The sequence below is a fragment of the Corvus moneduloides genome, chromosome 11 (genome assembly GCF_009650955.1).
Source record: "Corvus moneduloides isolate bCorMon1 chromosome 11, bCorMon1.pri, whole genome shotgun sequence".
Taxonomy (NCBI): domain Eukaryota; kingdom Metazoa; phylum Chordata; class Aves; order Passeriformes; family Corvidae; genus Corvus; species Corvus moneduloides.
In genome coordinates this window covers 14512005-14536104 of record NC_045486.1, presented here as the reverse complement: position 1 = coordinate 14536104, position 24100 = coordinate 14512005, and the positions used below count along the sequence as shown (strand labels likewise).

The following is a 24100-nucleotide window of genomic DNA, read 5'->3' as shown; positions in this document are numbered from 1 at the left end:
TCTGTCTCTGGCTGGGGATCTAATCTGTGTGTTTCTGATACATCCTCATCACCATGGCAACTCGATGTCAGATCCAGGCTACATGGAAACGTGCAGTATTTCCTTTCGAAAGCCCTACTCTCTCCCACTCTGGATCCAGCAGCTGTTGCTTAGTTACTCAGAGTTGGGCTTTGCCTTTTGACAAATGCAGGCCAATGAATGTTTGTTACTGAACGCTCTCTCAGGTACAACATTAAGAGGCTTTTTGACCTGGCACACCTCTGTCAATCATGATGCCATCCCTACTTCCTTGTTGCTTTTAAGGACAAGAAAGTGACAATAATCCTGGGTTTCTGAAAACATTTAGGAGTGAAAATGCATTAATTAAATGGGTGTCTGGCAAAGTAAAAACTGTAAGTTTACTATGTAGTGGAGAAGATTGACATTTGACAAAGAAAAATAGTAGTTTATCTAAAGATACATATTATTCATTTTGTCTACTGTTTTCAAATACTGTAATAATTTGTTTTTTCATACTGCTTCATAACACTGACCCTTTGATTTTTCTTGGGCATGTGTTGTGTGAAGAGGAGAAAAGGCAGCTTGCTTTTCTGGTTGAGCATTAGTGCGCTTGACTAGGATATAAACTCTTTCAAAATACTGTTTGGCTAAAAACTTACAAAGACATTTTCACACTATACTTTGTTTATTTAGGTGTCTTGCAGCTTTTATTTGGCACATTCCTGAAGGAGCAAATAGTGTTTAAGAATACATAGTGGATTTTGTAATGTACTCATCCCAAGTACATTTGTACATCTGCTCAATGTTTTTAGTACTATCTTAAGAGGCTTTCGAACCAGCTGAACATTTTCATATCTTGTATGAGTAAAACTTCCATTTTACTCAAATTTTGCAAACAGTCTTTTATGCAAGGAAGTGCTACACAAGGACTATAAAATCACAAGAGAAGTAAGGGTCTTGATTTGAGAGGATAAGAGCTGGTGACCTGCCACAGTAGTAGATAACTGTCCCATTATATCCACTACTTGTACGTTCATACTGTGTTGGTGCTCCCAGGAATGGAGCAGTAGAGGTTTCATTTATTATAGCCCAGTACAACTGTGATGCATTTTACCTGCTAAAACATTTTCTCTAAGTGTTCTCATGCCTCCATTTGCTGTATGCAAGAGGCATGGTGTGTTGCTAAACACAGGATGACTTTAGAACCTCCTGCAAGGCATTATTTGTTGGTCCCAACTGCACTGTGCAATTAAGTCAGCCTGCTTCTGAAACTCTGTGGCTCTGAATATCTGTGCAATAAGAATCAGATATTGTGAAATGCCAGTTAACAGGTTTTGTCTTGTGTTTCAAACAGCTTTTGTAAAGACTGGTGCACAGATCTGTCCCTGAGAAATTTCTGTAAGGATGACTGTTATTTCCAAGACTGTGCCTTGCCTTTGTCATACATCACTTTGGCAATAGCGCTGATAAAATTGTCCCTTTTGGTATGTTATGCATTAAATATTTTACAGCAAAGTTGGCTGGGTTTAGCAGCAGTCACATTTGCTTTCTTTTCCCCTAATTTGCAGTGTGTTCCACTGGCTTCTTCTACTGCTAGCTGTGACACTTTTCCTGCTCTGTCACTTGCCAGAGGTTTGAATTTCCTCACTGCTGGTAGTTACTCTTCCATCAAACTGTGCAGAAATTTCTCCTTGCCATGTGTCAGAACTGGCTCCTTTTTTTTTTTGCAGTACTCATGGCTAATTTTGCTTCTGTGATGAAAATGCAGTAGATGTAAGACCTCTGTTCAATTTGCTTAATTCCTACATTCTCAGAATTTGTTTTCTCTTTTCCACTTGGAAAGGCATTTCTATCAATGGTTTTTCATTTTGTTCACCCTTTCTCCCAGTCACACCCTGGCATTTTAGAGTTCTGTGGTGTGGTATTTTCTTACAATCCTTTCACATTTCACAGTCCTCAATTTGTATCATGCAAAAGTGTGGAAATGAGTATCTCTCACTGAAAATATCCTGCAGAAATATCCTGCTATCTGCAGTAATGTGAATTTATTTAGTCAGGATTACTTCAGGGTTTTGACTTCAGCTCTCAGCTCAAGGCAGTTGCTGGGTGGACAATCCCATTTGTTTAAAGCATGCTAGAGACAGGTCTGACTGCCCCATATACCTGCTCGTGGGACAACAGCTCTCCTAAAGCAGCATCTTTCTAGCTCATCCTGGGATGCCCTTGACTTCTGCTCTGAGTTACTCCTTTAATTTAAAACAGAAGGTAATATTCTCTTTTCATAGATGGTGCCTATTTGCTGTTTCCAGAGCTTTGCTCTAACCTGCCCACTGGTCAGCCCACACACTGGTTGTTCTAGCTGTTATGTCTAAGAAGTTAAGGAAAGTTCAGCCAGACCAGTACCAAATGGGTGAAGTGGGCTCAAGTCTTCACTGATTTGCTCTGGGACATTTTCTATAGCTAGCGAGATGGCAAACCTTTAGGAGAGAGAAATTAATCTCTATCCCAGAATGCTGCTAGTGAGGAGGTTGCAGCTGTAATTCTGGCTTTCAAAGGAACTAAAATTGAATCTCAGTCCATCTTGTTCATCCAAAAAAAAAAAAAAAATTACAAAAAAACCCCACAAAAAGAACACTATTCCCCCCCACCATAAAACAATGCAAAGCATCACCCAAATGGACTCATGAAACTCAGCATAAAAATAAACACATCTGGCCATACTCCAGTTTTTCTGCTGCCACTTCAAAGGAGAAGGGTAAAGTTATTAGGGAAATGTAAGATGAAGGCACTAAATGCCTATTGCTATACCTTTATACAGTCACGTTCTTGAAGTCTTTACCATCCCATATTCTTGCAAGGAGGGAATGGGATTTCTCACATTGGTGAACAGTTCCAGGCACATGAAGCAAAATGGACAAACACCTTCTTTTATGTCTGCAAATGGCCAGATGCTTTGATCTGTGAGCTGATGCATCCACATTACCCTGGAGTCAGAGAGAGGGGAAGAAAGAGAAAAAAGTGAAGGCAGTTGCCAAAACTGGCAACCAGCCCCAGCTCTTGAATACACTGGACCACCCTGAAAAGCATTCATATTAGTGTTGAGTAGTGTAATTATTAGATTGTTGGTATATGTCCCAGCAAAGTATGTGATTTTGTTATTCTTTAAAATATGACCAGACTAAATATGTTGTCAATGTCATAAAAACTAAGCTAATATTGTTGCTATCTCTGAGCCAGAAGAGTGCTGGATTTTGCATTCCTCTTCTGGTGCTTGGACCCGTAGGCTGTGCTTGCATTGCTTCATGGTATGACAGAACTGCTCTGCAATTTAGGGCTGCCCTCAAGGCTCTCAGATATTACAGGAAGGAAGATCATTTTCAATGCCAGCATCTTTGACAGCATTCAGGGGGAAAGTAATGATTATATCATAAAAGTAATAGAATAGGGGGAAAAGACTAAGGATCATTAATAACTTTTATTTTCTTGTTGATAAAGCAGAATATGGCAAGAAAGAGAAGTATTCCACACTTTCTTCATAGTTACTGAGTTCTCCGGTGCTTGCACTTATTTTATGTAAAAATTGCTGCAATAATTAGAATGCAAAATGGTTTGTGTAGGTATTAGTTTCATTCCACAGATTTAGCATACTCTAGATTCTTTGATGGATTCTGTGAAAAGTAATAAAAAAAAAATAGTTACCTTTGGCTGTTGCACATCTTTTCGTCTGTGCACCTTCCTTGCCTTTGTTGAGACTTCAGTCCTTTTCGGGCCAGCAGGATCTATGACAGCCACTTAACTGCTACATGCATTTCTGCTGGTCTTTGGCAATCCTGTTTCAGTTTCCTGTCACTGTACCTATTTTCCTGGAGGCTAGTTTTATGTTAAATGTCAGCAAAAACAGGTAACAGCTACACAAACAATGGCGGAGCAAAATCTCATATAATTGCAAGCCAGGCCATCTAAAAACAAGGGAAAGGGAATATTTTAATTATATTTCATCTACCAGGAAGCAAAAGAAGAAATTATTTTTCAAGAACTGTGGTGAAAGCTATTTACATTTATTATCTTTGAGCCCCATAGCATCACATGAATGATTTTGCATTTATATTAAGCTTTACCTTTTATTTTTTTTTTCCTCCCTCACCAAATTTCTTAATATTCACAAGGATTAATTTACCACTCCTGACATTTAACTATCTGGGGGATGCAGTTGACATTCACCAGTAATTGAAAAACTTAACAATACTGTTTCTAAATGAAGTACTGGGGGAATTTAAACAATTTAGTGTAATTACTAAAATTGGAAATTGCCCAGAACAACAAGTTTAACATACAGGTTATTAGATGATGAGAGTGTAAAATTTTAATGAGGACATGGGGTCAGAAACTCAGTTGTATTTGGGATAGTGCATGTGGACAGAGATGCACCCACATAGCAGAATTATAAAGTTCAGAACAAAGATCTCCAGTTTGAAATCCTTCTGCCTGAAGTACAGCAGCCAGTACAGACTCACCATTTCCAGGTCTGCTGCTTTATACTGTGGCTATATTTTTCCCTTACACCACTTTTCCTGGTATTCCGAGGACCAAAATGACCAAACTGTAGCCCTGTTTGCTTTTTTTATTAAGGTGGTTGATGCATAAATCATAACTTGATATACTGTGAAGAGAACAGCCAGCAATACAGACATGCAGGGTGTGGGAAGGCAGTGAATGGTCACCACCTTTTGTTTTGAAGGAACACAGTGAGCATAGGTCACATTTTAATTGTGACCTCTTATTAAAAATGCCTGCTTTTATGCTCCTTTCAGCTAAAAAAAAAAAAAAATCTCTTAGTTTCAGAGTCACTGGATTAATGTTTAGAGTGATCAGCAGTTGGATGATTAGTGTTGTCAGCCTCATGCAGAATATAGACTCTGCCAGTTTCATTCAGGGAAAATTTCCTGATTTTATTTCCATGGAGCTCTCTAGTCTGTAATACAGATATATAAACATGTAAAGTGGCTCTTCACAGATGGTCTAAAAAAAGTAATCCAAAATATCCATGGATATTTCAATATGATTTTTAAAAAGTGATTTATATCTGTATTTTTTGAATATACAAATATATTTTTTATATGCTACTGGAAGGACTTCAATTCAGAACTTAAGAGGTGAAAGACTAAAGTTTTTCCATGACCTTATGGAACTGGAATGTATATAGAATTCAAAGAAAATAGTCATTGGGTTGGGAGGTAGAGGGTTCTGCTCACATGAGTGGTATTAGAGCACAGATTCATTAGGAAAGGACATTAAAAATTAGGCTCTGAGGAATCTAGGATAGGAGACATCCAGTGAATCGATAAAACTGTAAAATATGAAGGTACAATGTGCAGCCTGGGAATGAGATCCAAATATAAGTTGCTAAGAAGCACTGCAGTTTATTTTAAATATAAATTAATATAGAATTATTCAGTTTGATTTGTTTGGCTTTTCACTAATCCTGATGACTGAAGGACATATAAGGAGCTTATAGCCCTCTAGAGGCTTGAGACATGGTTCCTTCTCTTTTCCTCTAAACAGACTTTTCTAGCAACACCAGGTAAAGTAAAAGAACAAAACCCAAAACCAACCCTCTGAACTTGGTTGCTCTTTTCAAAGATGAATTAAACTTATCACCTTATCTCAGGATGGTGATGCTGAGTCAACAGTGCCACTGCAATTTTTAGTGATTTGGATATTCCATATGCTTCCATCAATGAAGCACAGGAGCAGAATGTCTAAATGCTGAACAACGGGCTGATATTTTGGAGTGCTGAAATAGGAGCATATTTTTACAAACCGAGGATAGATCTCAGTCTTGAGAGTTGATTTGTGATGGTTTGGTCACAGCTCATTACTGGGGTAACTACAGACTGGGAAACAGTGGATTTTACCAGTTGGACAATGGATTTTGCCAGATAGGAAGAGCTGAAGTAGGAAGAAGCTGAAGCTCTTGGACCAGTGACATCAGTTTGTCTGATATGTGTCTGGTTGGGCAGATTTTAAGTGTATATTTCATCCTCCAGAGTAATAAGTAACTTCACGTATTTTAAAAACAGCATCTGTTTTGTTGACCTTGCTTTTTCAGCATTTCAACTATATAAAACTAAACATTTAGGTGAAAGCAATATGCAAAGTTGTGTAGCTGAGACATTTCCCTTTTGCTGCTGTTTTTCTTGATGAATGCAAGGGAAGATAACAATTTGCCTTTTTTCCACTCCATTAAAATCACATTTGAAGCAGTCTTCTGAAATCAGTAGAGCAACATTATTTTGCAAGCTAATGGCTGCTTTATTTCAAATGCTTGAGCAAATGTTACTGTGTATTCATGTATGCACACTTTTGCAAATTAAATAATACATCTGTGATTTCAGTTCTGTTTTTTCCTTTCTATTCTGCTGACTTCACATAAGACTGAACTGGGAGTATCCTGTATCTTAATTGTTTCTCATCTTTCAAAATTCACGGTTTGAAATCCAGTAACTTTCTAAGACGTGCTCATTGATTTCTCATTTCCCACTATTGAACCAATTCTGTAGCTTAAAAACATACTTGGGCAGCCTGGGGTTTTAGGGATTGATAGATGGGGATGTCTTAAACAGAACAGTTTCAACATCAAGGATTTGCTTCGTAGTTCTCTTTCTATTGGAGTAAAAATGGATTGGGTAATTGTTGTGGAATGTGGGTTCAATGTGTTCCAAGTAACAAGTAGTGGTATTTGTCATGAGATGTTGTGTTTTTATGCATATCATAATTCAAGTGTGAAATAAAAGGTATTTCACTTTTGTTCCAACATGAAAACTTCCAAACTTTACCAAGCTGAATGTTTAAAAAAAAAATAAACTGTTGCTATGAGATAGTCCATGCATTTACAAAAGGTACATTGAGTAAATAATCTACATTAGGTTGACTTATTTATGTTCTTCTGAATGAGCAATGTGGTGGTTCAAGATAGATGCTCTAAAGAGCAGTTTTAACTTATCTAAAAAGCTGTACCTGGTGTCTCTGCTCTAGTTTAGCCATACACCTGATATTTATGTGAACCATTTATTTTGGATCACTTATTTGACAAAGGAAACTAAAAACATTCTATGACAGTTTTCAGTCAATAGATTTTTGGGTATTAAATAAGATGAACATGATTGAGTTCATGGGATTCTCCTCAGATAAATCACTTTTAATTGTGTGTGTGTGTGTTCTTTTTTTTTTTTTTTTCCCAGATCCAGCTATTGTAAATGGAGTTTATTGGTCAGAATCTTTAAATAAGGTTTTTGTGGATAACTTTGATCGTGACCCTTCTCTCATCTGGCAGTACTTTGGAAGTGCAAAAGGATTTTTCAGGCAATATCCAGGTAGGAAGAACAGAAGTTCTTAAAATACAATGAAGACTGCATTGAATATTGTCACAAATCCTGGCTGCTACAGATACTTGCAGGTTTGGTTTCTCTTCATCTAGCTCTCAGAGAGATTTCCAATGAATATTTTGAAAATTTTGAGGTTCTTCTACCAATTGCCATTTCGAGGTGAAGCCCTCATGACAACTCACGTACTCATAAGTATTTCTATTCAGATAGACATATACACACGTGAAAAACAACTTTTAAACAGACTGTGAGGAAAGAGGGCAAAAGGATTAGGCCCTTCATATAGTAACAAGTTTAAATTATGTGCTCTATTTATGCACACAGTAAAACTTCATTATAATTTGTTGTTCTCTTCTTAAACTTCCACTTAACCTGGTATATTTACATTAAAAGATCTTAAAAACTTGTTTTAAAGTTTATTTTTACACCAGTTGTAATTAAATGCAAACACATCACTTGTATTATTTCTATAGAAATAGGTTAAAACATGTATTGCTGCCTATTAAGTTTTATGTTTAGTCCTATACCAAATTTACCACATTATAATAAACTGTGAAGTTAAATAAACTGATTCTCAGGTTCTGTAACTTTGAATCAGGCTCATAGTGGGTATTGTTCCTTTGGCTGATGTATTAACAACCCATGTTTTTCTAAGTCTTAAGTTTAAGCAAGTTCACTATAAGCCTGTATGTCTGAAAGTGGCTGAGAGTAATGGCTGCTACATCTGTGTTAGTTTTAGATTATATTTCAGTTCCCAAGCTCCATGATATTTCAAATATTAGTCCTTATTTTCAAGGCTGTGTCTTGTTTTGTGGTAGAAAACGAGTGTAAATAGCAGGAAGAATTTTTTTTTTTCTTGGAGATATTTTTGTCATATTTTTTCTGACCCACAACCAGGAGATATTATCTCTTCATAGTGATGTGAGTGAAAATTCAGAGTACGACCTGTGGGTGAAGCAGGTAGTGTAACAGGAGCTGCTGGAGGCGGCCGTGGGTAGGAAGTGCTCAGGGTTTGGAAGGGACTTTGCAAGATATGATAAAGCTTGCCAGCACCAGACCAAGTATGACAAGAGTTTTGTGAAAGTAGTAAAATGGACATAGTAGGCCTGAAGAGGTTTTCACCTTCAGTGAAAGGAGTGAGCGGAAAAAATTATTTCAGTTTTTCTATTTAATTAAAATTTTTTCCCCCCAGTATTTCCTATGTTATAATGGCAGTGCCTGTTAGATTAAAGACTTAAACCCCATTAACTGCTACTTAGCCCCAATATCATAGATACATTTCAAACAGGTATTGTGAAAATGTAATTTAATATTTTACTATCATTTTTTTTTAAACAGGAATTAAATGGGAACCTGATGAGAATGGAGTCATTGCATTTGACTGCAGAAACAGAAAGTGGTAGGCAACAGATGACTACCAGTGTTTAAGAAATTTGAAAGGATAAAAAATTCTGTATTTCAAAGAAGTTTTCTCTTTTGTCTCAGGTACATCCAGGCAGCAACTTCTCCAAAAGATGTGGTAATTTTAGTGGATGTCAGTGGCAGTATGAAAGGGCTCCGCTTGACTATTGCAAAACAGACAGTTTCATCTATTTTGGATACCCTTGGAGATGATGACTTCTTCAATATAATTGCCGTGAGCGATTCAAGATTTACTTTTTCTTACTACTATTTTTCTTCCATCATTTCTTGCTATCAGTCATGTTTTCTTTCACACAGGTAACTTGAAAAATGTTGCAGACAGGTGATGGATAAGATGACATCTGGTCCCATTGGACAGACACTCTGTTTTTTTGGTGCAAGGTTCTTCAAGTGTCAGAGATGTCAGACTGTTTGTCTATGACTTGCAATTTGAAACCCCTTAAACAAGTAGTCTTCGTTCTGGGGTTGCAAAAAGTAGTAATATGGTTTTGGTTTTTTTTTAGTTTGCTTGAACTTTCTAAATTATCTTAACTTTTAACTTTGGGATGTGTCTGCCTTCCCCCTGCCTTTCCCCCTCAGCTTCTGCAATACAGTGCAAATTGCAAAATGGGGAAAATAGAAGAATTAATAGATTCAGGTTTTAGCTTTTGCTGAGACTTGCATGGCATGCAAGACATAACTCCTCACAGTGCTGACATAACTGCTCAATGTGCATGTTTCCCTTAGTGGGGATCTGAAATCTATGTATGTTTAAGTTGTGTAGAGGGGTTGCTGGTGTTTACTAACAGTGAGAAATCAGATCATCAGGACTCCTCTTGTGCATGGTAGTGAGTTTTCCATGGTACAGGTACAAATTTTAAAGCTATTACGAGAAGCTGGTTTTACTATACTTGAAAGTAATGGGATTATTCTTGTAGCTAAGGAAGACTTCAGCAAGTCCAAAACTGACATCAGAGCTATGATTTGCAGGGGAAGAAAGGGAGGAGGAATTGCTTGTTATATAAATTTTCTTTTGCTGGTATTCTCTTGCTAATACTTTATAAATAAATGGCTTCCTCCAATGTTTAAATGTCTTCAACTTCTTGAATATAAGGAAGATTTTGGCCCTTTTTTTTACTACAAGTGAAGTGTCCTTTGTGTATTAAATTAAATGACCCCAGAGACACGAGCGAAAATCGAGATGGTGTAGAATATGAAGGTTTTGTGCATGAAATATATGTACATATACTGTATTTTTAACGTATGGAAACCAGTCTGGACTATCTTTCATATTAATCTCCTTGCATGATAATTGCATAATTAGCAGAAACTCACGTTATATATAGATATAATTACATACTGTATCAAAAAAAGATTTACTGTCCTTAAAAAAAAAGTGATTAACTGTAATCTAAATAACTTCTGGAAGTTGAAAGAATGTTTCAACTAGAGTAATTACTAAGATGCCTGACCAGCCAATTTTTGGTGTATAATCTCTCTTTGTCAGTAGTTGCAACAGTAACTGTGAATTACGTAGGAAATAAAAAGAAAAGTTGGCTTTTTAAGTGAAAATTTTACTTTGGGAAAATCAAAAGGCTCATCTATAACAAAAAATGTAAAAACATACATAGCTTGAATCCAAACTAATGATTTTGCCTAAGTAACACAGTGGAAATACTGTGCAAATACTTTTTAAAAAAGCAAGTATGAAAAAACTAATTGTCAATTTAAAGTTCATTTGAAAATGAACTGAGCTGTGGGTAAAACAGCATCGAGTCACAGAATTTTGGTCATAACTTTTTGCCAAATTACACAAGCTTCTGATCACTGATTTAGTGTTGAGAAAGGGAAAGACTCACCCACCTGAGCCGTCCCTCCCTGTTTCCCAGGAGGAACTTGTTTCCAGCACCTCCCTGGGGCCAGTCCCAGCACCTTTGCTGCCCTTCCAGTCGCTCCTCTCTCAGGCTGAGGAGCAGGAGCACCTGAGGTGGCCGAGCCAAGGGCTGGTTTCCAGCAGCAGCTCTGTCTTTGCAGCTTCTCACTGTCTCTCCTCACTGGTCCTCCTTGTTGTCCCTTCAGCCCGGGTCGCCCATGGCCACAGTCCCTCAGGGGTGTCCCCACCTCAGCCTGGCTCCCTCAGTGCTGTCCTCACCCCAGTGTGGGTCACCTGCAGCCCCTGGTGGCCAGCAGCACACTCCTTTCACCATGACATTTTCCCAGCTGTGTTTCCAGATGTTTCCAGCTGCTGATGGCTCCTTCCAGGTGCTGCCTGTGTGGGGGCATTGCAGCCCTCCTGCAGCGCTTGGCTAGTATCAGAAATTCTGAATTTTTAGAAACAAACTGAATCACTGTTGTAATTACAGCATTTGTCTGAGGTAATTTTTTGCTCTGTAGGTTCTCTCCTCTCTAGAACCTGTTTTAGGGTGGATATATGTGTGTTTGTTTAAATAAGTAGAACTAGCAATGGAGAATGTGTTTTTATGCTTACTAGCACAGCTGTTTGCTTTCATTAGGACATTGATGTGCAAATGTGAACCTGAAGGTATTCCCATTGAAAGAGGTACCACAGAAATGCAGGGGGAACAAGGAGAGCATGACAGGAGTGGCAGTGAGGGGGTAAAGCACTGTCCTGTTGCCTTGGAGTTCTCCTGCAGGAAGAGTTTGTGGGGAGTTGTTTTGTACTAAGACACAGAATCATAGAATGTGCTGAGTTAGAAGGGATCCATTGGCATCATCAAGTCCATTTCCTGGTCCTGCACAGGACACCACAAGAATCCCACCATGTGCCTGAGAATGTTGTCCAAATATTGCTTGAACTCTGTCAGGCTTGGTGTTGTGACCACTGCCCTAGGGAGCCTGTTCCACTCTTCAACCACCCTCTGGGTGAAAAACCTTTTCCTGGTATATAATCTAAACCTCCCATGAACCAGTTTTGTCTTGCTGTCCCACAAGGCAAAAAAAAATAACAATGTAAAGGAACAACAAAATTGTTTTCTTGAAAATGTAACAAACTAGCTAGAGAGACCTGTGCTGTGAAGAAGGGAGTGGGCCTTTCATTGAGGAATGGCACAGGTAGGCTGGGGCAGAACCATGAACTGCTTTCAAAATGTGGTGTGTGAAAGACACAGAGAGGGGACACGGTGAAGCCAGTCACTGTGATCTGCATTGTCTGCAGAAATTGCTCCCAAAGCATTGCTTTGACCAAGTGCCAGCAGGGCAAATGAAATTTGTCAAGAGCAGAGAAGATGTTTCAGTGATCAAAACATGAGACAACAAAGCCCACACAAGAGGCTGCTTGGTGTGAAAGCACTGAAAATCCCATACAGCTTTTATCTATAGACAAATGTTTGAGTGAGATTATATCTTCCTCTTTGTAATTCAGACACAGCCTGCCGATGTGACAGCAGTTTCATTTGAAGGTACATACACATATGTCAGTCCAAGAAATCCCCTTTGTAACACAGATCTGTGCTCGTACAGCAAACCTCTGTCTCCAGAGCTGTCCAGCTGTGCAGTGCATGCAAAAATAGACCTGCTGTGCTCACATGGTGGAGGCTGAACCTTCTCACAGCACACGGCTGATCCTGGCTCAGACCGACTGCTCTGAAAGGCAACTCCAAATTGTTTCTCTGTGAGGACTCCTGGGGATCTGGAAGTCTCAGACAAATGGTCAAGTACTTCCCTCTCTCCCCAGACCAAAATTTGAGGTGGAGTAGGAGCTTTATTTCTGTGGGAAATCTGGACAAACTATGTATACTTAGCATACTTAGATGAAGCAAAATTTTGAGCCTGAATGACTGTGACTGTCAGGAGGGCTTTATTATGCACAGTGATTAACAGAACGAATACACACATGTATTTCTGTATACCTTTATGTCTCTATATATTTATATATCAGAAAGCAGAATTCAGTGCAGGTTTTTCCAGAGAATAAACATAAAAGGATAATGTTAAAGATCGTTTTAGCTTTCATGGTTAGCTTGTTGCAATATCCATCTGAAATTGATGGACAAGATGATTGAATTGCAAAAAAATTATTGAAATATAAGAGCAATTATTATGTGCTGCCTGTGTTAAAATTTAAGGTCAGTTCACTGGTGCATGAACAGAGATATCTGCAATAATAAGAGAAAAGGCATATTTTTCCAATTCACTTTGAAGTACAATTCCAAGTCAAGCATTAAATTAACAATATTATCATAAAATGAGTACTAAATTTTCCAAATGCTGAAATTCTTTAAATGCTTTTATACAAACTCTACATGGAATTAGCAAAATATTAACAGAGCCAAGAATGTTAAATTAATTTTACTGCTTTAGACACACCCTTTTAGCAAAATTGATTAGAATAAAAATATTTTTTTATTCAAAAAAGCACAGTAGTATAGCTCCCTGTATTAATATGTAGAATTTTCCAATATGGTCTCCTCTTTTTTTTTTTTTTTTTTTTTTTTTTTTTTAATTCCTACAGAATAGAGCATGGATAAATTTACTTTTCAGCCTGCCTGAATAATCAGATTCTGTAGAGCTGATGTGTGAGCAGGCTGACAAAGAGAGGCAGCCAAAATGAACCTCCATGTGAAGTCTTGGAGCAGTGGGCTGTGCCTGTGCGCCACTTGTTGGGCACAGTAAACTATGGGAACATCAATTCCTTTGGTTCCTTTTCTGGATTGACTTCCTAGGCTGGGCTGAATTGGATATTTGAGTATGCTTTAATATAATGTGAAATATTTTACCTGTGTATTGTTGCACAATAGATTAAATTCACAAAATGTGAATTTAATCTATTTCTGTGGCCCTTGCTCCAGGCAGCTTTTTAAATATGACAAAGAGGAAATATGGCAAATGCTAAGGAAAATGTATACTACTGGTGTAGGTGTGCTTAAACCATATATATCTCATTTTCAGAATATGAATAGTATCTTATTATAGAATGTAGGCCAGCAGCTCTCTAAATAACTATATGGTTTCTCTAAGTCCACATTTTAGCCCACTTACATTTTTATGCCTGTTGTGCAAAGAAATAAGTAGAGGGACAAAATAATGTGAACTAATAAAACAGATAACTATAACTATGCAAATAAAATAATAAATATCAATGTAATTACATATTTAAATTACAACAGTAGACCAAGGTTTTCAAGGAGCTCAGAAAGGAAGGTAATTAATTTTTACCTCCCTTCCCTCAGCAAAACACAGGCTATTCCCAGCTGTTGTGCAGGTATCAGCTCTCCCAGCTGTCACAGCTATCACATGCAAAGATGTCACATGCCAGGGTACGGAGGAATGGGACTGTGTAACACTAGGAAATGTGAGAAAACAGTGTAATGCAAGAATTCTTGAAAAGCCAAAAGCAGGCTTTCACTGAGATAAATTAACAATATATCTATACTGGGCATTTCTGGTGAAGTCAGCAGTTGTTAATCAGATCAGGAAGTTATTTCACTAACTACAAAATTTTGAATGTCTGAAAAACTGCAGGACTAAGTCCAAATTACTGATGAGGTAGTGGGGACATGGAGGAGGGGAGAATTTCTCCACTTTTTGCACTTTCTTTTAACTGTGCCAGATCTTTAAAGGCATCGCCAATATCACTGTAAAACACCCTAGGACAAGGGCAAAGAAATCAAATAAATGCTATGAAGCACAAGTTAGGTGTTTTACTAGAAGGTGGCAGTTGTACTAAAGATCTTATCAAGTGGATCTGCAAATTTAATGCTCGAATTTATGCTTGAATGCTTTCACATGTTACATCAGAATTCCAGTTTTCATGGGTTTAGGCAGATGCTCTTTTAGGAATTTCATTAGGAACTGAAAGAATTCTATTCAGTAAGTTTCTCCATCTCTTTATATTTGAGATTTTAAAAAATGATTAGAAAGTGTATCCAATTAGGAAAGAGATAAAAACTAAAATAGATCCTTAAAATGCAGCCTTGGAAGAATTCAAACCATGAGAAACTTCTATACCTTGCCATATAAAGATTTTTCTTACTGTGCTTTCATTGTATCTGCACAGTAGATGCACAACACAGAGAACACTTCCAAGTTATGCCCCTTATCTTAGAATATCATTACATAAAATATTCCTTTAAGTGTGTTGGCACCATCCAGCTGCTTCTGCCATACATACCACATTGCTTAACATATTTTCTGATAGTAATAATCAGATTATTATCAGGGTGATTTATACGCCACAGTTGGAAATAGTGTCACAATGTGTCTGGGTTTCAGAAGGATCAATATCTACTTTTGCTATGCAATTGTTCTGTCTATGAGAGAATGAAAACTTTTAATTACACTGTTTTGAAGCAGGTTGCTTTAAAAGGTGAAGTGACTTGAAGCATGACCTCTGTGAAAGTGTGAGCATCCTTTATCCTTCACAGCTGTGTAACACTAAAGGCTTAGTGGGAAACTACTGGGAATCTCTCTGGCTTGTGAAGCAGCTGCAGTGTCTGTGAAGAGCCTGATGGCATGAGTTACTCAAAATAGCAGTTAAACCTTACAGAAATCTAGTGGACAGAAATTACAGCTATTTAGATGCAAGGTCTGATAGAGTAGGAAGTTGTTTCATCTCTTTGCTGGTGGCGGTAGACCTTTAAAAAAATGTGGTGGTACTGAAACATTAGGAAACCTTGAGTTTACTTTCACACAGGTGTTTGAGACATTGCCTGAGACAGGTAGGCTTTAGCATTTTACTGCACGTTGGCCAGTTGCAGACACTGTGCCTGCTATAGGGATGCATGCTCTTGTGGTTTTCAGTGACAGCTATAGAAACCAAGCTAAGAACAGGCTTAACTGGAAAGTATCTTGACTAAAAAACATATCGAGAAAAACCTGTGTACGAACAGGAAAAACCTTGGGAGTAGGGGCTGGTCTACCCCAGTCTGGTACAGATTTTCAGTATTTTATTTTTTAAAATAGAATGGAGTAGGGTCTTGACTTTGGACTATAATAAGAGATGCTGTGTAGATTTGGCATTATTATTTTGCAATGACTCTCAGGAGATAGATTGGAAAGCAGTCTGAAGAGAGAAACTACAGGGGAAAGTGCAACATTTGTCAGATCAATAAATGTTATGAGACTGAGATGCACATGAGACTCTCAGTGACTCTAAACTGTTCTAGAAGCCTCTGCCTTGTATTTTGTGTAACCTTTGGAACAGTACTAAAGTCCACTTGCTCTCATATATTGAAATAACATTGATAGCAATAAAATAATTAGGCAAGCTTGCAAATCTGCTGCAGAAATTGTGTAAATATCTTTCAAGCATTTTTGCTTGTTTCTATATAAACAGTTCCTATGTTGATGCTGATATAAATCATCTGTATATCCAGCAATAGTAAGTTACTCTGGATTTTTATTCCCTTATAGCTGAGGACTGAGTCTGGCAGAGTGCCTCAAGAATAACTTCATGCAGTTCAAATTAAATACTCTTCCCTATGCAAGAGTAATTATGTGGTGATGAATGTGTTGAGTGGTGCACTGCTGGAATGAATGGTGACGACAGGTGTCCGAACTGGATCACGTTGCAGGGGTCTGTGGTGTAGAGAAAGGCGTGGTGTTAAATTGAGGAGAGTAGAGCAAATTTGGAGCTACAGGCAGAGAGAGACAGTGAGAATTCACAGTGACAGAGACCCCGTCTAAGCTTTTTGTTATGAGTCATTCGTTGTAGGGCTTTCCTTATTCCCACTGAGGTGGAGGAAGAAAGGAGTAAATGCTTACATTAATTAAATGAAATGTTTACCCTGGTTGTTTTTGTGTTGTTTACCGTGGGTGTTTTGATTCACTTAATCCTTTATGGAAGGGTGAAACCACCTAAAGCCTAGATGCAAAGACCTCACAATTTGATCTGTGATAACTTGTAAAGTTATCTACTTCTAAAGTGGAATAAATTAGCAGGAGAAAGAATCAAGTTAAGGCTCTATCTAGACAACGATTTGTTGAAGGTACTGCTTTATTAATATGACCTGTATTGAAAGGTTTAAGAGATTTAAGCAAGTCCAAATTTCAATCAATCATCCATTAGTGTTCAAGTTCTACTGACTGCAGGTTAGACTTCATTGTTTTTAATGCTTAGGATGCTTCTGAATGTAGGACTGGGCAGTCTAACCTACACCTTGTGAGCAAAACAGATAATTCCTTCAAGATCTGTCACATATTCATGACTGTGTATAATAGCCACTCTGCTTGACTGAAATTTTGAAAATTGTCAGTCATTTACAGGACTGATTCAACTTACAGGTTTTTTTGGTATAGGTGTTCCAGTAGTAACCTTTTAAAATGTTACACAGTGCCACAAATATTTGTCAGGAATATTTTTATACCTAGCAAAGAATTGGGAGTTCTGTTTGTGATGTATGAAATATGATATCTTAATACTATCCAGATTTCAATTTGAGAGATATTTTTGCCAGCTAGTTGTATATAGTACCCTTAAATCCACCTGAGTTTTGGCATCCATTCAGTGCTCCTTTAGGAGTTTAAACCTCTGAAAAATTAAGAATCATGTAAAAGGAAAAGAAATACCACCGCTAGTTCTTAAAAATGAACAAAATGCTTTTGTTCTTGCTTTCTGTGCATGTTTCATTCACTGTAGTTCTAAGTCATTAAATTGACTTGTATCTTCCAAGCTTTTAATTAAATTTTTCATCATACTTTGTATTTCTCTCTGTAGTATAATGAAGAACTCCACTACGTAGAGCCGTGCCTGAATGGAACATTAGTTCAAGCAGACAGAGCCAACAAAGAGGTAAGGAATGAAAGTTACAAAACAGTGGAGAGCTGGGATGCAGTGGGTAACAATGTGCTATAATGATCTTTTCCTAGTACAATGCATTCCATTATTAAAATTTATTAATTATTCTACTCATGCCGGTTCAAAGGAATTTTATGTGACTCAGTGGAAAGAAAGAAATAATCTCCTAGTCAATTTGGTTGAATAAACTTAATGGAAAATTGCAGGAGTCATTGAAAATATACTAATTAGTTATTAACCGTTAATAAAGTTTGGTCATTATTTTAAGTAAAATATTTCAACCACTTTAAATTGAACCATGATTCTGTTAACAAAAATTACTGAGGAAGAGATTGCATTCTTAACTCAAAGTAACACTGAAGTTGAAACAAAATATCCAAGCTAATGTAATACTACAAGAAAGAAGAATTTAACGTTCCAGACAGGTCTGTCAATGTAATAATGCACTCATTTGAGAACATTTTGTGAAAATGTTCAGATTAGTTACATCCTGCTGGAATTTTTTAGGGAAAAACACTCATTACAGTGACTACAGTGCAAATTTTATTTGAAGAGAAATTGTGGTATGAATCTGCAGTGTGAAGTTTAGTTTATTGCCTGACAGTTTTCTGCAGTGGTTCTGTGCAGGCATTGCTCTAACACTCTTTAGGAGCTGAGGTAAGATTGTTTATGCTGTTATGAAATAAGGTGGTTGAACAGCCCCATGATTCTTGTAGAGGGGAAGACCTGTAGAGGGATTCTTGTAGAGGGAAAGCCACCTCTGTTATTGTAGAGCTTCCTCCTTGCTAAGGCTTCCTCTCTTCTTAAAGTGGTTTCTCCATCTGCCCTGAGTCTTGCCTGTGGCTGGAGAGGGCAGCAGTCATATGTCTTTCCTTAAGTAGTTCTCTGTTTTTACTGAAGGCAATCAGAGGAGTTTCAGCTCAGCCCTGAATTCTGCTTAACACCCAGTGTGATAGTTCATTTGTGCTCAAGTGGTCAACGATCTCTTGCAGGAAGTGGAAAATCCAGCTCTGAAAACACACTTTGAAGTGTGTCAGTGCTCGGTCTCTGTATGTTTACCAAGACAAAATTATTTCTGATCTTGTTATGCTGACCTCTACTCCACTGTATTACTCCCAAGAGTTCTTTGCATTTTATCTATGTCCTACAGAAATTATTCTTCATGGGCTGCTTCTTTGATATACTTGATATTTACCACTGTAGATATCTAAATATCATTTGGTTGCTATGTGGGCATGAATGGTTTTTAATAATTTGCTGTTGAAGTCCCTTATTTGTGAATTGTGATTTTCTAAATGAGCACTTTATTGTGGGTGCATCAAATGAGCCACATGAAATCTGTGCAAGTTCTAGATGCAGATCTGAAGATTCAAATGTATTGTCCAGATGTCCTGTCTGGAATTAATCCCACAGTTAACCTTTCCATCATTCTGCAACTGATCAAAATGCAGATTACCCCACATCCATATGTTACTTAATGTCAGATTTGTTTTAATTTAATTGATCAGAAAGGTTTTATGCCACCCAGATGATGCTCAGATTTTATGAACAGTGCTCAATTTTTCAAAATAGTTAAGTAGAAGTTCATATTCTGTTTTTCAGAATAAACATTGATATAATTTCTGGTTAACGAAATGATTTTATTTATTTATTTACAGAGTAATTTTGTACTTTGTCTATAAATTGAATAATATATGCAAAATTTGGGGAAATAATTAAATATTACCTTTTTTCTAGTTATTCATATAAGTGAGCTAGTTAATGTTCTTTCCTTGAAAGGCCAGAACTGGAGAAAAAACTTGAGATAAATAGCATGTAATAATTTGGTGCATTCGTATATACCATGACTTTGCCAATCTTCATTTCTTTCTTATATGTGAGCTTTTATGTTCTTATATCATTTTTCTAGATACTGTAATGAGGTTAAAAATTTATCTGCCTAAACACTAGAAGGCACAAAAGTTCCATTGTCCTGAATATAGCTCAGAGTACAAAGCAAAGATTGTCCAAGGAGGCGGGCAGCCACTTAATCTTACATGAGTAATTCAGTTATCATGGTCCTGAACTCAGTTAAAAGCAGCCTTCTGAAATATCTGATACTGTTCTAAGATGTGATACTGTGTGATTTCACTGTACTGACACAGCAAATTTACCTGGGAGCCTCATCAAAAACTCACTGAATCAATTGGAAAAGTTTCTTTTGAATTCATAGTTTTTTGGCCAGGCCCACAGAAAAAAGATGTCTTAAAATGCTGTTTGTGTGCACATTCCAAAAGTTGTCCAGAGAATTTAGCGGTTTTTGGAACTCATCATAAGTATTCAACCATTTGGGTTATAACTTTTATTTCTGTGAGTCTCACAGATACACCAGACTTCTCCTGTAGTTAATTTAATTTCTGTAATTGCCATGGGTCCATTGTAATATCAGAAAAAAAGTAGACAAAATTACACTTTCTCAACCATTCTTACAAGGGAAATACTCCTTTGCACGTTCACTGTTAATAATAACTTTTTCTTTTCTTTTTTTTTTTTAAATGATAAAAAACCCAAGAAAAATATCAAGACAAACACTGTGTTCTGTAGCTTCTCCAAGCAGTCATTATCAGCATGTGACCATGTTTCTGTACTGGTAAAGTAGAGCAGGAGATTGACAGGCAAAGTTTTGATATAATCTATTGTTTCAGTTTACATATGTCTGTCTACACATGCCTGATTTTTTGGAATTCCAACATAGGTCTGAAAAAGTAGCTATATACTTGGTTCAGAGCTTTCTATCCTTCATTTTCATGTCAAGTGTTCACCTCAGTTAAATGGGAGCAAGGATGACCACATCTGTTGCTACCAGTATAAGCTTGATTAGCAATAAAACAAACACAAGCATTCAAAAAAAGTTAGAATGCTTTTTTTCTTTGGCTGGGAAATATCTATTCCCAAATTATAACTTTGAATAGAAACAATTAAAATTTACTCTAATGGTATTCCATATTGCTATCGTTTTCTTTTATGTGGAAAGAGGAGATGTATGATGCTGATGATTGCAGGGACTGAGTTTTTAACTGTTCACTCCACCACTCTTATGTTTCTATTCATAATCCTGACCTTTCTTAAGACACCTATCACTTAATGTAGTGTTGTGGCTGGAAACATGCATGGAACCAGCTTTACCAAACTATCAGTTTATACTGAATAAACTTGAATCTCTACCATTTTGCCATTTTGGGAGTATATTTCTCTCTCTTTTTTTTTTTTTTTAACCATAATACATGAGTGTCAATATAAAAAATCCCATTAAATGACCATTAAGGAAAAAACATACATGATGTACACGGATGCACACCCCAGTTCTTTCTAACTGCATCTTGCTAGGTTCATCTGACATCACTTGTACCAAATAAAGACAGTTCTTAGAAGCAGAGATAAGAAATTACTTTGAGATATTTGGAGCTTTTATTCTCATGAGGAAAGCAGCTGTCTCCATAACTCTCCATAACAATTGCTCTCACAGGGTCAGTACCCCAGTCTATATTTTTCTTGAAAGTATTTATTGGAGAGCTACTTTGGTGTCTTTCTGCCGGGCTCAGATGTTTTCAAATGGAATCTTTCCACTCTGAGGGTGTTACTTAAACATGATGAATGTCATTCTTTGGATTGCGTTTAATCTCTAGACTTTAACAAAACAAAGAAGCAGAGAATCCAGAAGATTAGCTGTCCTTATCACTTGCACTTCTTTTGTAGTGAGCTAAAGGGCAAACCAGGCTTCTAAGCAGAATAAATAGGGTTAAATTATACTAACTTGGGGCAGCTGGGCTATGGCTGGGTGTGGGGAGAGACCAGGTCCTCTGTTTTAGGGAGAGATGAGTGTGATGTTTGCTCCTGCTGAAAGGGTTCTGTGGTGCCAGCACAAGAGGCTGCCCTGCTCATCCCGAGCCCCTGCCCAGCCACAGCCTTGGCTTTCCAAGGCTCAGGCATGAGTGGATCCTGAGTTTGCCACCCGCAGCAGCCTCCTGCCTCAGGCAGCTGGGCTATAGCCAGAGCTGCTCTGTTCCCATGCACAGCCTATCTAGGTAAGGCGAAACCTGGGAGCATCTTCAGGGAATGGAGAATAAGGATCTTTTTTGTAGGCTACAGGAAACAGCTTTAGCCTCAGGGCTTAGAGCAGCCTGGGAAATGAGTGCTTCTTAGTAGTGTTGGTGCTGAATATTCAGTGGGATTACGGGTAGCAAATGAACATGCTCTTTCTTTCACATTCAGCGATGTGTTGCAGGAACTCTTACCCATAATGTTCAGGGAATGTAAGGGGCTTCCACAGCGCCAGACTTTCAGAAAATTCAATTAGTCTTATAAAACAAGGAAAAAAGAAAAGCTGTCTGGTTTATACATTTTCTCATTGAAACACTTACTCTTGATCCCTTCCCCACCTCTTCTCTTTTTGGGACGGAAACAATATTGTAAACACAGTGTTAATTCCACACATTGGCTCTAGAGCACTTACCATTGTTTTCTGGACCACAGTGTGGGAACTACTCACCTAAAAAAAAAAAAAAAAAAAAACCACTCTCATTAAAGTATGAAAAAGCATTTAAAGCATTGTAGCTCTCTTATATCCTCTCCTTGGTGACACTCTCCTTTCAGTAATGTATCTTAGTTTCCTGTTGCAAGCACCAGGAAAGATATTATGAAGCCAATTCCTGTTTCATCCCCCTCCTTTCATTTTTCTCTGTCTTTCAGGTAAGAACATGTACCTGACATTAGAGTAAATCTGTACAAAATACACACAGAGGAAGGAAGCCGCCTTTCTCTTGGAATAACATCTCAGTTGTTACTGATGAAACTGCATGCTTTTCCTCTAGAATGTGCAGTCTTTATTCCATTTGCATCTTTACTTAAATTAAGAGTTAAGATTCAACTGGAATCTCTGAACTGAACTCTCTTATCACAGCTATTTTTAAGTAAGCAGTGAAAAGTCAGACTTCTTAATTTATATGATAATGGAGCTCAAGTTATCCAAAGATTCTTGATCCTGCATCGTTTTGTTAAGTAAAGAGAGCAGTCAGACAGAAAAGAAAATATAGCATGAGTACTTTTACCTTTGTAGTGTTCAGCCTTGCTAAATGAAGGTTTTGAAGACTGGTACAAGTTTCATAGTGATTGGTGTAGTGAAAGCAGAAATTTTTTTTGAACAAGCCTCATCATACCTGTTAGGGGTTACTCGATCAAGACCACTCCCTTGTTAAAGCACCAATAAATGTCCAGAGTATTACAGTAGCTTTTTGAGTGACATCAAACACATTTAGGATAATTAAGCATTTTAAAGTTTAACACATCCATGTGTTTTTGCGATGGGAAAGGAGAGAAGGTTGGAGAAAATAGGTTTTCAGCCCTGAATCTCTAGCATGTAACATGCTTTTCTTTAAGAAAGTGTGGAGATGCTTTGAAAGAAGTAATGGTTCTAAGCATCTAGACCTCTTCCCTGCCAGCTTAAAGAACAGCCAAGTAATGCAGTCTTGAGTTGGAAATCCTCATTTATTTTTTTTTGCTGCTAGCAACAACCTACAAGGAGGAGATGCTAGTACAATTTGTATAATATGTTTAGACATTTCCACATGATTTGAGCAAGTTGTTCTACTACTTTTTTGCAAAACTGCTCATTCTTTAAGTGCTTGTTTTTTGTAGCTTTCAGAGCAATGAAGATCTAATTGAACCATGAATTTCTGTCAGGTACGACTTCAGAAAACATTCTTCTTTTCAGAAACCTTATTCAATGGAGTTTGCTTGATGTATTTATAAAAGACAAAGTTACAGCTTCAAATATGACAGTGATGTGAGTGGTGTTAATATATGTGCCGCCAGTTTTACTAAGATACACAGTAAGCATCCCAGTACTAGATTTTTTCCAAGACAAAGTGTTTCAGCTTTCATTTTACAATAGAAGAATACAGTAATTTGTTTTAGGAATAATTATATTGTCAGGTGATATGGCAGGTGTCAGAGTGTCTCCACTTATTTCTAAAAGTTTTTACAGCCTAGCAATTGTCGTAAATTTTTGTGTTGGCACATACCTGCAGGGAAGTTCAGTTTAGATGTGTGGATATTTTAAGCTATCCCTAATTCGCGGAACTAGCTTTAAGTTTCGTTTATCACAAAATTTAAATCTGTAATTACATTGGGTAGCATAACTGAGGTTGAAATTAATCTGTGATCCTAAATGAGGTTTAATAATATAGAATATGCAAGGTATATTTGAATTTTACCAGACTATTTTATAATTTGGCATTAGAGTTAAACAGCTGCTACCTTGAAGTGTATCAATTTGCTATACACAAATTTAAAAAAGAGTGGGAAATAGTTCAGACACTATTCTGTCACCGTCTGCACTTTCTCCACAAATTACAAACATGTGGAACTGCCTATTTTAATACCAGTTTTCTTGGGCCAAGAGGTTTTCATCTTTGAGAAACTCCATGTTACAATTTACCTACCCCGAAGGAATCGGATGACAATCTGATTTAATGTAACTCCAGATCTGAAGTAACAATATTACAATATACATTCCTCTTTT

At 37.3% G+C, this 24100-nt stretch overlaps 1 protein-coding gene across 6 annotated transcripts in view; it reads left to right on the top strand.

Annotated features, from left to right (window-relative positions):
• The window catches only part of CACNA2D3 (calcium voltage-gated channel auxiliary subunit alpha2delta 3), a 398896-nt gene that overhangs the window by 167423 nt on the left and 207373 nt on the right, over nt 1–24100 (top strand). For all 6 annotated transcript variants that reach the window (XR_004242342.1, XM_032120753.1, XM_032120750.1 and 3 more), the window contains exons 6-9: nt 7242–7373; nt 8724–8784; nt 8871–9021; nt 17461–17535. Coding sequence is in view for 5 of the 6 variants with exons in the window: in XM_032120753.1 (XP_031976644.1) it covers nt 7242–7373; nt 8724–8784; nt 8871–9021; nt 17461–17535 (419 nt within the window). In the remaining variant the exon portion in view is untranslated. The remainder of the gene's footprint in view (nt 1–7241; nt 7374–8723; nt 8785–8870; nt 9022–17460; nt 17536–24100) is intronic.